The 14,372-nt window shown below is 39.9% G+C and overlaps 2 protein-coding genes across 7 annotated transcripts in view; one reads left to right on the top strand and one right to left on the bottom strand.

Annotated features, from left to right (window-relative positions):
- The window catches only part of FTO (FTO alpha-ketoglutarate dependent dioxygenase), a 330,797-nt gene extending 328,414 nt beyond the window's left edge, over window positions 1-2,383 (bottom strand). The window contains exon 1 of the mRNA XM_049621209.1: window positions 2,183-2,383. Within this exon, the coding sequence (XP_049477166.1) occupies window positions 2,183-2,227 (45 nt within the window). The 5' untranslated portion in view covers window positions 2,228-2,383. The remainder of the gene's footprint in view (window positions 1-2,182) is intronic.
- A 23-nt stretch (window positions 2,384-2,406) lies between these two features.
- Window positions 2,407-14,372, top strand: part of RPGRIP1L (RPGRIP1 like) — a 96,088-nt gene continuing 84,122 nt past the window's right edge. For 4 of the 6 annotated variants that reach the window (XR_007455645.1, XM_049621133.1, XM_049621137.1 and 1 more), the window contains exons 1-5: window positions 2,606-4,552; window positions 5,188-5,339; window positions 5,455-5,546; window positions 7,154-7,298; window positions 10,609-10,907. Coding sequence is in view for 5 of the 6 variants with exons in the window: in XM_049621133.1 (XP_049477090.1) it covers window positions 5,462-5,546; window positions 7,154-7,298; window positions 10,609-10,907 (529 nt within the window). In the remaining variant the exon portion in view is untranslated. The other 2 variants (XM_049621135.1, XM_049621134.1) reach the window with 2 other exon arrangements.

Raw genomic sequence — 14,372 nt, 5'->3', positions numbered from 1 at the left:
AAGGTCATGATCTCGCGGTCCGTGAGTTTGAGCCCCGCGTCGGGCTCTGTGCTGACAGCTCAGAGCCTGGAGCCTGTTTCAGATTCTGTGTCTCCCTCTCTCTGACCCTCCCCTGTTCATGCTCTCTCTCTGTCTCAAAAATAAATAAACGTTAAAAAAAAAAAATTAAAAAAAAAAAAACCTCAATTGCCTATACTTTGTTCTAACCGATGATACTGTCATAAGCAAATTTTAAATAAATATCAAAGAACTTCTTTAAAGAAAACGGGAAGACAACTTGCTCTATCAATTCAACATGTTTCACCAGCAGAAAATGGAAAAAAGCTTTGAGTCCGATAGACCTGGTTCTGAGCCCTAGTTCCACATAGCAACCAAGTGGCCTTGGGCAAGTCATGATTTCCTTAAGCCTTGGTTTCCACATCTGTAAAATGTGGAAGACATGAATAACTATCTCACAGGCAACAGTTATGGTTTCAGTAGAGTAGAAGCTTCTTTGTGCACGGATTCTATCTTAGCTAAAGTCATAATCCCAGTGTCTAGCAAATAAATAATAGGTGCTCAATAAATCTTAACAGAATAGATGGATAACACAAATGTAAAGCTAAAAGGTGAGAAAGACATCATACACAATGCCACTGGATGACATTTCTCTCTTCCTTTACACTGTTGTGGACTAATGCAAAAGAATCTTCCCTTCCCCTCCCTTTCCCCCCGTGGAACCCATCTTCAGTATTCTGTCCATATCACAGGCAGACCCTAGCATGGAAACTTCAGGTCCCCAGTGCAACCTGGTCATAACTCAGGTCATTATAGGGCAGATTTTACATTTTAAATCCCTAGAAGTATTCCCTAAGACAAACTCACTTGTAGGATTTGAAATTCTACAAGAGCAAGAACTGTGTGTTATATTTATAATTGGTTCTCACTTCTAATATTTGCCTAATATAGAGTAGGCAACATAATAGCATGTGTAAAGGCTATGTAACCAGAGAGAGCAGAAAAGAGGGCCTTTTAAAAAGGCCAGCGTGGCTGATGGGCGAAGAGTGGGCAGAATGTCATGTGGGATGTCCAGACCATCATAGGCCATGTGAAGTTCTGTCTCTCTCTTGAGAACAACAGGAAGTCATGGAAAACTTTTAAACAGGTGGTTGGCAGAGGAGGGAGGAAGGAAAGGGAGATGATCAGATTTGCATTTTGAAAAGATCACACTCCATAGTGTGCAGAAGAGACTGGCTGTGTGGGAGAAAGGGGATGAGGGGACAAAGGAGTGTTAGTGTGTAGAGTGAGCGCAGACCAATAAGGAGCCTGATGCAACAATCCATTAAAGACACAATGGTAGCTTGGTCCACGGTGGCAGAGATTGAAAAAATGGACCGGCTTACCGACGTATTTAAACAAATCAACAGGACTTGATTTGGGGAATGAGAGAGAAAAACACTCAATTCTTCTGAACCTCAAGGCTTCGCCTGTAAAACAGGGCTGTTGATACTCCATCTGCATAATATCTATCTTGAAATCTGCTGCAGTAAGAATATGAAATATAAATTTTACGAACTTAACGCAGAAACTGACATGTAATAAATGCTTGTAATAAATGACAATAAATAAATGCATGTAACAAATGACAAAACAAAACGTCGCTATAGATGTTATTATTGCCATCCCATGGAACGGCAACTACCTGAGGCTGAACCCCAAAGGTAGAAAATAGGATTGTAGTTAGATTCATACCCACTGTGCTGAAGACACAGAACAAAACAAGCAACCACTGAGACAACTGTTCCAAAAAAATACATCTGACCGCACAGATATTTCATCTGAACCAATCTCGTCCTCAGAAATCATTACCGAAGAGAACGCACAACTGTTACGATCACAGTCATCTGAGAGTCCGGTAAACTGAGGCACAGGGTAGCTACAAAGCTGACCAAGGAATGAAGTGCCGTGTCGTGATGGGTGTCGTGATTCTCATTGGTGAGCTGATCCAACAGGATGCTAGGCCTGCATCCTGAGCAGCACGAATGTAATATACCCCAATGTCTCTGGTTCCCTTGCTGACAAGGCCTTGTCATCCCCTGGCTTAAGACCGTGCGTCCGTTCACCAGGCAGCCAAGCCCTTCCGGTTCCCGGCCCCTACCTATACGTGCACCAAAGATCCCAGACTCCGGAGAAGCCCACATACCTTAGCTTCGCGCTCTCGTTCCTCGGCGGTCGGGGTCCGCTTCATGCTGCCGCTACAGCCGCCTTCGCCACTGCTAGCCGCGTAGATTCCTCGCTCTGGACCCCGCCTCCTGCATGTAGTTCTCTCGGCGTCCTGCTTCCGCCCAGCTCCATTCTCCTTCAGAGCCTCGAGAACTACCCTTCCCAGGATGCAAGGCGGCGACGGCCGAGAGCGCCTCGGGGTTTGGGGCAGGAGAATTTCCCAGGGCCGGCAGCTACGCAGCGAGAGGGCGGGCGAGGGCCGGAGGAAAACTACATTTCCCAGGAGGCAACGGAGCCTCCCATGTTTTTCCCGTGCTCCTCTCCGCCAGCAGCCCAGCACGCTGTCGGCGCTATAGCAACGGTAGCTACCTGCGGGGAGACAGTGGCGGTGAGTACTCTGGGGGAGGTGAGGGGGACGGAGGTGGCCCCACCCTCTACCTACAGCAGGGTTGGGGGTCCTGGGATCCGCTCTACGGCCTAGAGAAGGCCCTAGAGTTCTGCTTGCGTGAAAAGCAGCCCAGCACGAGACACCACATCCTCAGGCCTGAATCACAGCCCGCCCATTATCCCCACGACCAGCACCGGTTTGAAATTTTACAGCCCAGCCTTAAAGCAGGCTGATGAGAGTTGATGCTGCCTGCCGTGCCTTTCCAAGTCCTCCTTCATATAGAAGGGCACATAAACACAATTCGCTCCTTAACCCTGGGTTAAGAGTTGGTTGGTAGCCCCTTTAGCCTCTTAAATGGCCTATTGTTGGCTTAGTGATTTATAATTACTTGTTTACCGTTTGATTACCCCATAGCCTGTTAACTACAGACAGGCGGGGATTTTGTTTACCATTTTAGTCTCAAAGCCAGGTTTTCATTTAAACATTCAGTAAATATTAATGTCGGTCTTGCATCAGTAGCCTTGCAACAGGCACTGTTCCCTACAGCTGTGAACAGGACTGATACCCGTCTCAAGATGCTTCTGCTTTATTTACTAGGTGACAAACTGGTAGTCAACTAGTAAACAAATAAGACAATTTTAGGTAGAGATGACTGCTACAACAGAAATACACAGTGATGAAACCGGGGGGAAAGTAACCATAGGATGATCAGGGAAGACGTCTCTGAGGAAGTGGCATTTGAGCTGAGCCCCAGAGAATGAAGAGCCAGCTAATGCAAAGGCTTTGAGCAAGGCGAAGGGGACCCTGGATTTGAGGAACCTAATGTAGGAGTGTGATTGGGCATGGTGAGCGAGGAGGGATGACATGAGATGGGATGCAGAGGCGTTACAGCGTGGATTTCTCAGCGTTACAGCGTTACAGGCGTTACAGGATTTCTCAGCCTCAGCATTGTTAACTTGTGGGGCCAGGTAATCAATTCTTTGTTGTGGTTCCCGTGTACTGTAGGATGTTTAACATCATCTGTGGCCTCTGGATGCCAGTAACACTGCCCTCCCTCCACCTTCCCAACCATGACAAAACTGTGACCAGACGCCTACTTCTTAGGTGCGTGACCTTAGGCAAGCTCCCTAGGATGTGTCCAGGTTTTTTCATTTGTAAAGTAAGAACCACTTGTGTAACAACCTCACAGGGATATTGTGAGATAATTGATTAATTCCTAATCAGAGCACTCAGAAGAGTGTCTGGCACATTTTAGTAAGCATTCAGTAAGTAAACGTTAACTATCATCGTCGTCGTGATCATAAAAGCTACCATAACTCTGTCATGGCAACGTTAGCATTTTCACAAATGTCCTATGTTTAAACTATTGATGATTTGCTTCCTAAAATCCACCTTTTCTGTAGTAGTGTTTCCAGAAGTAGGAGATGATCTCTCAGGTCTATGTCTGTTAATTGTTTGTGTCACAACTGAATGCAGTGGTTCTCAGCCTTCGGTAAGTTACAGTAAAAGTTATGAGCCCTTTCCCTAAAAGATAGTGTGCATATACAAATATGCATACAAGATTTGATAAACCATCTCTTGGGTCCCCAGACCCTAAAGCTCCATGGATTCCCTTCATTCAATAAGTATTTAGCAAATGCCTGCTATGTGCCAAGCTCTGTGCTAGCCTCTGAGAGTACAGGACAGAGGTGCACAGGACACATTTGGTACTCTCTTGGACTTTCCATTCTAGGCCCGCCGTTCTAGAGATTGAGAACCTCTGCCTTAGGGCATCTCACTGGTAGTTTGCATTTGGCTTTCGAGGTAATTCGAAATGAAAATACGCGATCTTTCTTTTTCCGCATACTAGACATTGCACGGACCGTTTACATCCACATACAAAACTGAGTTACTGTGGGGCATCTCTGTGAAGAATAGAAACTGTAAAGATGCCAGAATTAACTGGACAGCTTGTATGTTGAGGTAGGAAGCCCTGGGACTAGGCCTCGTGGCGACAGAGACAGGACAGAACAAAAACTCAGTGGGCGAATTTATGAAGCATCTTTTTGCAAAACTTGGACCTACCTACTCATTTGCGCACCAAACTGGAAGTTAATATTCAAGTAGTATTGACCTCCCAGGCAAATGTGCTCACTGCTATTAATTTACCATCTCACCCTTAGAATAACTCTGTGAGATCAGTATTATTTTCTCCATTTTTGAAGTTAAGGAACTGAGGCACCTGGCTGGCTCAGTTGTCGGTAGAGCATGTGACTTCTGATCTCCAGGTCATGAGTTTGAGCCCCATGTTGGGGGTAGAGTTTACTTGTATACATACATATATACTATGTAAGGGTGTGTGTGTGTGTGTGTGTGTGTGTGTGTGTGTGTGTGTGTGTAAAACAAAGTAAGATGACCTTTTAAGAAATACTAAGATTAAGCAACTGAAACTCAGATTAGGTGACTTCACCAGCTAGTAAATAATAGAACAACCATTTGAATCAAGTTTCTGACTGGTTTTTTTCAAGGTACCTGCTTGCTTTGGGGGGCACAAAAGGGAAAGGGGGATGGAGAGGAAAGTATTTCTTAAATTAGGGGGGAGTTTGTTTTTGTTTCAGACAGAGAAATAAGAAGAGAGAAGGAAGAATGATAATCTTACCTCATTTCCTAAGCAAACTATAGGAAATACACTGTTGAAAGGAACACTGTCTCCATGATTGAACGTAGTATTACTTTTAAAATGAAGCTTTCATCTTCTTCAAGAGCACATGTGAGCATTAAGAAGTCCATTAAAGTCATAGTGCCTTATTCATTTTATTTGGTTCATTCCATTGCATAATGTTGTATGTTGAGAAGATTTTATTTGCGTTTTCTTTTCTCCACAGACAGGCCATGTCTGGTCCAACTGATGAGACGGCAGGAGACCTGCCTGTGAAAGATACAGGTCTAAACCTCTCTGGAATGGGAGGGTTACAAGGTACGGCCAGCTGTTATTTATTATCGTTATGAACTTTGATCAGTAACTTCTTTTCTGTTAATTTAAAGTATTTCTGATATCCTCACCAATGAAGCCGTTTAAGTAACTATATAGCTCTTGATTGGACTAAACAGGCACACGGAGAGTTTAGAACAACATATGGTATTTTACTGCATGCATCAATTATCAACAGCTCATAGAAACTGTAAAATCCCCCTCTGTTCTGATAAAGAATTGTTATAAATCATCTTTTTAAAATTCCACACATCAGTAGGAACTACGCAGAGAGCATCAAGCCTCCAAACCGAATTGCCTGGTTTAAATCACATTCACCATTAAAATGTTTCTTTATGTTGAAATTTTATATGGCAGGAAATGCCATATTTAAAAATTTTTGCCTTTCAAGTAGAGTACCTCAAAATGGTTTGTTTATCCAAGCGATATTGACTTTGTTTTATCAAATTAATATACATTAAAGGTTTTCTGTATCCTTTTATCACTTGGTGGTTGCTAGAGAGCTCAAAAAGCACTTTAAAATTGAAAAAGTAAAATAACTGCTTTGAGGAACAGTTGAGAGTATAGAGCTATGTTTTGGTGTATACAGCATGTCGTGCCAGTGCATTTGTCATTGAGATGGCTGTGATGTAAAATACACTCCACTGACGTGTCTTCATACACCTGTTTGTTACAACAGTTCAAGTGGCCACCTTGAACTACCACAGAAAGGTGGTCAGTATGCTTTTTATTGAAAAAGATAAGTCCAAGTCTACAGATTTTATTTTTTAAAATGAAAAGTATGTATAAGCTTTGTTTTAGGTCTTTGGTAGAGTACCAAGTATCCAAATACCAATAAATTTTAATTGTGCAAAGCTATTTATTGGAATTTGCTACTTTAAGTTCAATTCTTGCCCTCAGGAACACACCGTAGGGGCTTTAATCTTTGTCCGTTTGCTCTTTGTTTCTTTTGGATGATTGATGAAAATTAGCCAGTGATATGGAAAATACCAAATTTAAGCATATATTAAAAAAAAAATACATACACATGCTTAAAGATATAAAAGTTCTTTTAAAATATGTAAAATAGCTTATAAATTTGTAAAGGTTGGTTGATTTCGTTGTGTGGACTTGCAAATTTTACAGTTTATGTTCTGTAACCCAAAACACATACATACCTCTGAAATATATCCTGTGTTCACCAAATTATTGTTACAACTCTTTTGTAAAAAAAAAAAAAACAAAGAAAAAAAAACTTTCAGATACTTTGACTTTTAATTTGTTTTTTTCAACATTGAGCATATAAATTGAAAAATCTTATTCGATCAGAATTCTCTTACAGTCTTAAAGAATGGTCATTTCAATATCATTTGAATGGATATTATTATTACTGAAATCCTTAAGATTGCACATAAACTGTAATAGCAAAGATTTTTATTCTCCCCTCTGCTTGGTGACATAAACAATGTTATAACATTTTCTACAACAATCTTAATTATATGTCAGAAAGGAACAAAGATGAGTGCATCAGAGATTATATTAATATCAACTGTTATCATTTTTAGAGACTATGTTAAGTAATCCCACTGTTAATTACCTTGGCATTTTTACAGAAACTTCAACAACACGGACAGTGAAGTCTCGCCAGGCAGTGTCACGTATCAGTCGTGAGGAACTGGAAGACAGATTTTTGCGTTTGCATGATGAGAACATTTTACTTAAACAGCATAGCCACAAGCAAGAGGATAAAATTAAAAGGTTATGATAAAAAGCTTTTAGCTTTTTTTCCTGACTCTGTAAAGTTTGGAGGATATGCTGTTTTATAAACTTAATTGAAAACTCCACCTGGAATCTTTTTTGGAACAAGGCAGGTTGTAAATAAATACAATTTTTAAAAATGGAAAATCTTACAAAATAGAATAATAAACCAAAAAGATTATGAGTGTTTATTATGTCTGAAGTTGCTATTTGAAAGCAAGAGCTAATAACTAAGAGTACAAGTGTATCATATCTATAAATAACTTCTGGTTTAATATTTATAGTTTAATAAGCAAATGGCCAAAGCATCTGTTTTTTAAATGTCTTGGTTTTAAAATGAAAGTTTGAAAAAGTAATTAGCTCTTCTAACTTGTTAGGATATACGTTCCCTTAAGATTGGGGGTTTACTAATGAAAACCTCACTTCAATGTCTGGAACATATTTAACTTTGCTTGGATTAGTCTAGAACCTATATTTCAAAGAGTCCTTACTGTTTCTAAAGAAACATTGTCACTTGATTTGTGTGCAAGAAATTTTTACAGGGATAACTTCTTAAGAGTAGACTTTCTTTCATTCTTTCTTGTTCACAAACACCATTACTATCTTTGGAATGTATGACCTTAAAAACAAAGAAGTACATTCCCATTTGTAAGCTTGCACAGGCCTGTATTCACATTCATGTTCTAGGCTAAATGGAAAGGTGGGACAGCCATGGAAGAAAGATGATGGTATGGGGTGGGGGGGGGGGGGGGGGGGGGAAGGTCTTTTCTGATTAGAATTTATCCTGCTAAGAATTTATCTGTACTCTGTGGGCTTTGTTTTAATGACTCACTGACCTGCTGGGTGGGGGGCTTTTGAGTTCATTTTTGAGTCCTAATAACATGGTTTTTCAAGACCTGTGATTCGCTTACCTGATTCCTTTTCTGACCAGTAACACACACATGTCCTATCAGAATGAGGAATGCAGTCTATGACCACAGAACCATTTTTTTCCTTTGTAAGCCTAATTGACCAGTTAAATAATTGAATTCACAACCTTGACCTCATTAGTAATCTGTCCTAGCCAGAAAATATAAAACAACCTAATAACGAGCCATGTAGTTTAATAGAAAAAGGACTCGGCTAGGAGTCAAGTTGTATACATGTGTTCTATTATTTCTCTGCCACTAGCCTATGGTATTAGGCTGAAGCCATTTAAGCTCTTGGAATTTTATTTTATATAGCCCTGAGAGTAGTGAACCAAGGACCACTATGACCCAAAGCTCTAAATCCTTTCTGAATTTTATGCCACTGACACTACCTACAAACATGTGTAAAACTGCTTTTATTTATTTTTTTAAGATTTTATTTTTGAGTAATCTCTACACCCAACATGGGGCTCGAACTTACAACCCCAAGATCAGGAGTCATGTCTTTACCGATTGAGCCAGCCAGGCGGTCCAGAACTGCTTTTAAATTTATCCTTAAGATGGAATTAGTATCACGTTGGTATAAATGTAGATTTGATAAACCACCTTTTTAAATAAGTACTCAAACTTTACCAGATCACTTATGATTCTTTAATGTTACAAAATAATCACCTGAAACAAATGAAAATTATTGCTATTCCTGTACAAACATGCGATCTTAGGTTTCTTGACAAAAAGTTTATTTGTACATCCTTGAAGGAACTTAAAGCCATTCTATTGATGTGCTTTTCTTTCCTTCAAAATTTGGGTCATTTGTTATTCTCCACATGTTGACTGACTTTTTATATTAAACCTGTGTCCTTTGGATGTAATCTCTATCTCTGTGAAAGTCTCTTGGTAACAAAAGATTCAGATATTTAGCTCGACATCTCAGTTGGATGGCTACCATATTTCTGTGGCTAAGCCACTGGGCGGGGCTAAGGATGCTAAACTCATTAAAGGGATAGATAGAGTGTGTGGCTCTGTTGGGCTTATGATACCTGCCCCAATTTCCCAATGATATATCATTCTCTGGATTAGGTGGAAAAGGAACTAATCCATTGATTATTTTACTAGAGTGTTTGTGGTACTCTTGGATCTTGGTTTTTATTATCCTGTATCCCTTATAAAGCATGTTTAATGGATTTGCCTCAAGGGAAAGAGAAAACAATCTTAACTGATTATGTTATGCATAGCTCTCCCTGATGCCACATGCTGTAGGCCGGGTAGCCAGAAGTGTAGATAGACCTGTATTACTACCGCTCTTACAGAGGACTCTGCTCAGGGCAAAAAAAGGTTGTTCTATGACATCCCAAAGCTATTAAGGATTTTTTTATTTCACTTTTGTTCTCTTAAGTAAAAGCTTCTGTCCATAACCATGGTAAAATAAAGCAAACCCCATTTAAAGAAAAATGAAGTGAGTTTTTATTTTCAATCTCCGTCTGGCTCTTTATAAAAATAGATTCACTATAAACCAGAATCAGCTATTGAAGATGTGCGACCAATTTTGTAAAGTCTTGAACTTGTGTCTCTCATCAAAGCCACCTTTTCTTTCTTGTCCTGCCAACATTTTTCCACTCACTGTCAGGCATGTTTTCCGTACGTGTATATTACATCACCCCCATGTGCCCTTTCTGTCTTTTGTTCTGTCTAACCAGTTTTTATCAAAACTTAAAAGAATGAAAGGTATAAACTCCTGAGATGTCAAAAGCACAACTTATGTCTAAATTTAAAGGTAGCATTAAAATAACGCTTCTTGCATCTGATTACTTTCTGCCATCAAACACGAGGATTTCTTGTTCCAAGCAGCATTTAGTGGCACATTTTGGTTCCTCTGAATTTTTCATTGGGCTTTTTATAAATGTGTACCTGTGCATTCTAACCTTCTTGTATTTGTAATATGTCTTAATTCTAGAGAAACTGAAAACAGTCCACCTAAAACTTAGCAGTGCTGCATAGTCTTAACACTTTTCAAAACTGTAACTTACTGTGGCTTGCATATTATAACCCACCACATCCACAATCTGTAGCTACATTTAAGTGCATACAGCATTCCTACATAAGGTCATGCGTTAAAAATTGCATTTGAGGAACATATGGAGTAAATATGTGTCCTCTCTTTACTAACCTTAAATGATAAGCCTTAGGAAACTGTTATTTGTCAGTGCTATAAAGCAGATTGTTGCCCAGTGGTTTCAATTATCATCAAAGGATTCTTCACAGGCAGTAATAGTTACATCAAAACCTGAAATTTATTATTCAGGTTCTGCACTGAAGTCCTCACAGTGATTATGTTCCTTTCAACAGAATGCATTTTATGCTGACTTCTCACATTCCTTTTCATCTTTTTATTATTTCCCTAGAATGGCCACCAAGTTAATACGGCTAGTTAATGACAAGAAAAGATATGAGCGGGGTGGTGGCGGCCCCAAGCGGCTGGGACGAGATGTGGAAATGGAAGAAATGATTGAGCGGCTGCAAGAGAAAGTGCATGAGCTTGAAAGACAGAATGAAGTCCTCAAAAACAGACTCATTTCAACCAAACAGCAACTTCAAATCCAGGGTTACAGGCAAACACCGTACAATTACGTGCAGTCTCGTGTTAACACGGGGCGTAGAAAAGTGAATGAAAATGCAGGCTCACAGGAATGCCCCAGGAAAGGTAAAATAAGCTTATATTGACTTACATTAGATCCTAAATGTAACTCTTGTAATAGGTTGTTTTACACACACACAGAGTTTTATGTCCATATTTTTCATGGTTTTGAGTAACTTTAGAAAGAAAAATGTTTTTGACTTGCTTTTTGACAAAATGTTAATATTAACATGAAGATCCTTTTATTCAAGAATCCCTAGATCACACCCAAATTTGTTAGGTAACACCTTGAACGTAACTCTTTATCCTGATACGGGAGATACATGTGCAACCGTAAAATAGAAGTTTAGTTTGAGTTGGTTTTCTGTGTTGCAGACGGAAATCGCATTGACTCAGGCAAACGAGGAAACCAGCTAGTTTGCTTATTTATGATCGCACTTAATTTCTTTGTCAGAAGGCTGTTTATAAAATTTGCAGAATTGTTTAAACCCTTCATCGTATGGCAGCAGCATGACAGTGCAATATGGGTATAACTAAGGGTTACAAAAACTGGGTTCCTGCTCCTCTGCTTACTGTCTGGTGACCTTGGACAAGTCATCTGATCATTCTGACCTTGATCTTTACATGTAGGATGAAAGGATTTAAGCAAGTGACCATAAAGGCCTCCTCTGTCTCCAAAAATGATCATAGGTCAATCACTTTCCTCGTTTTGAAAATGAGTCCCCTAAAACGTACCCAGGTTACAAAGCAATTCAATTGCATAGATGAAACTTAATATGAAAAGAACCTAAATACTTCTAATAAAAATCCCCAATTCTCTCCACCCATGATGAACTTATTTATTTATGATGAAGCGAAAGATCAGTAAGTATTTTAAGTAACATTTTTAAAATTTCATCAACTAGGGAAGGAAATAACATGATAGCCGTAATTGATCTTTGTTTGGAACATGCTTCACATCAAGACCAAACGTTTTGAGGGACACAAAAAAATCATGTAAAACTTTCATTTCAATTCATTGAGGAGAGGAAAAAAATGCCATATAAACAGAAAAGGAGAAAATTTTGTTCTATTTTTTTCTCCAGACTGATTATTGACACTATCTCTTCCCCAGGCAGAGTTCTCTGGAAGTCACCAAGGCCTCCACCTAGGAGACAGCTGCGGGATGGCAGGGCTTAGCTACTCTAGCTTGTGAGGTTGGCAACAGACTGAAAATAACCAAAGCAATCATAATGAATTATAAATTAGAAAATTATTCTGCTGCTAATTAACATGGAAGAGAGCACTTGACCTTTCAGAGCCTCATTCTTCCTATCTGTAGAATGGAGTGATAATAGCAGATTAGCCAAAGAGTCAAGAGATGATAACGCCATGGTAAAATATTTTACCTTTCAAAAGTCACCTATCCACTCCAAAACGTAGTTTTGGCATCTGTGACTATAGCTGGGCAAGATGATCTCTAAGGTCTGTAAGGTCTTTTATACTAAATAAAAAAGCAACACCCAGATTTTAGATGAATATGGCAAACTAATCTAGTACTATGAATTGCTGTTTAAAAAGAAGAGTCTGATGGAAGTTTTCTCTTATGGAAGGAAAAAAAAAGAGCTGCACAGTCTTTACAGTGTGACTACATAGCTTGAATTTCTCCTTGTGTTTATACAATCTTAGTAATTCAGGGGCACCTGGGTGGCTCAGTCGATTAAGCATCCGACTTCAGCTCAGGTCGTTTATCTCACGGTTCGTGCGTTCAAGCCCCACATTAGGCTGTGTGCTGACTGCTCAGAGCCTGAAGCCTGCATCAGATTCTGTGTCTCTCACTCTGCCCCTCCCTCACTTGCACTCTGTCCCCCTCTCTCTCTCAGAAAAATAAATAAACGTTAAAAAAAAATCATACTAATTCAAACCTTTTTCACTGCTTGGTACAGAGTCCAAGAGGTAGAAGCTGCACAAAGTGCTAATTGATGACGAATACGTTCTCTTTCTGAGTAAACTCCAGGCACCATTATCAAGGTTGATACCTTAGTAATCTGAATAGACTCTCGAAGACTGCCTTGGAGCTTGGGACTTAGGCCACACTTGTCAGAAATATCACAGCGTAGGGTGGCCAGGTGCAAACAGTAGATCCTCTCTGGCTATGAGCAGCCTTGCCCTCCAGCTGCTGTACAAATACTACCTTTTTCTATGCGTGCCTTGTCAGGATAAAGCATGGAAAGTACTGGTTTAACGTGTGATCATTGTAATGTAGAAAGAATCCTTACTGTGAAGAACCAATGGAACAAAGATTTTTATCAAGTGTGTATGTTTTACAATGTAACCATTGGCAAACCACTATCACACCATAAGTATTAAGATTATTTTGGGGCGCCTGGGTGGCTCAGTTGGTTGAGCGGCTGACTTCAGCTCAGGTCACGATCTCGCGGTCCGTGAGTTCAAGCCCCGCGTCGGGCTCTGGGCTGATGGCTCAGAGCCTGGAGCCTGCTTCCGATTCTGTGTCTCCCTCTCTCTCTGTTCCTCCCCCGTTCATGCTCTGTCTCTCTCTGTCTCAAAAATAAATAAAAAACGTTAAAAAAAAATTAAAAAAAAAAAAAGATTATTTTAAGGATAGGGGCGCCTAAGTGGCTCAGTCAGTTAAGAGGCCGACTTCAGCTCAGGTCAAGATCTCACGGTCTGTGAGTTCAAGCCCCACATCAGGCTCTGTGCTTGCAGCTCAGAGCCCGGAGGCTGCTTCAGATTCTGCAGAGCCCAACGCGGGGCTCCATCGACCGTGAGATCATGATCTGAGCCAAAATCAAGAGTCGCACACTTACCCGACTTAGCCACCCAGGCGCCCCAAGAAAGAGTTTTTATCTATACCTCGTATCTGAGACTATGCTCCACTAAAAATCTAAATTATTTGTCATATTTAATCTACTTGAAACTCTAGTTACTTAATTATTTTGTAAGTGTAATCCAATCATGTAATTAAAATCATGTCTCACTTTTAACAACGGGACTAGACTTGTGAAGTTGCATGTAACGACTTTTACAAGAAAAACTATATTTTTAGGGCAGCAGCAAAATTTTTTATTTAAAGGAATCTCATTCATGATCACTTCTTGACTTACCTTTGTTTAAATGTGAATTTTCTTATTGAGATGGAATAAACCAAAGTGTAGAACATTTTGATTCACACTCACAGTCTCTGTGAGTCACACAAATGAAGATCAGGTTCAAAATGTAAGGGCAAGGAATGTGAATGGCTAATGGATAAAACATTTTTTAAATCTACATCCAGGGATGCCTGGATGGCTCAGTCAGTTAAGTGTCTGACTTTGGCTCAGGTCATGACCTTGCAGTCTGTGGGTTCGAGCCCCACGTTGGGCTCTGTGCTGACAGATCAGAACCTGGCTGGAGCCTGCTTCAGATTCTGTGTCTCCCTCTCTCTCTGCCCCTCCTCCACCTGCATTCTGTCTTTCTCTCTCTCTCAAAAAAATAAAACATGAAAAAAAATTTTAATAAAAAAATAAAAATAAAAGTCTTTAGCCAAAATAT

The sequence above is a fragment of the Panthera uncia genome (genome assembly GCF_023721935.1).
Source record: "Panthera uncia isolate 11264 chromosome E2 unlocalized genomic scaffold, Puncia_PCG_1.0 HiC_scaffold_19, whole genome shotgun sequence".
Taxonomy (NCBI): domain Eukaryota; kingdom Metazoa; phylum Chordata; class Mammalia; order Carnivora; family Felidae; genus Panthera; species Panthera uncia.
Note: the sequence above shows the minus strand (reverse complement) of the source record. Positions and strands in the feature narration are given on the sequence as shown.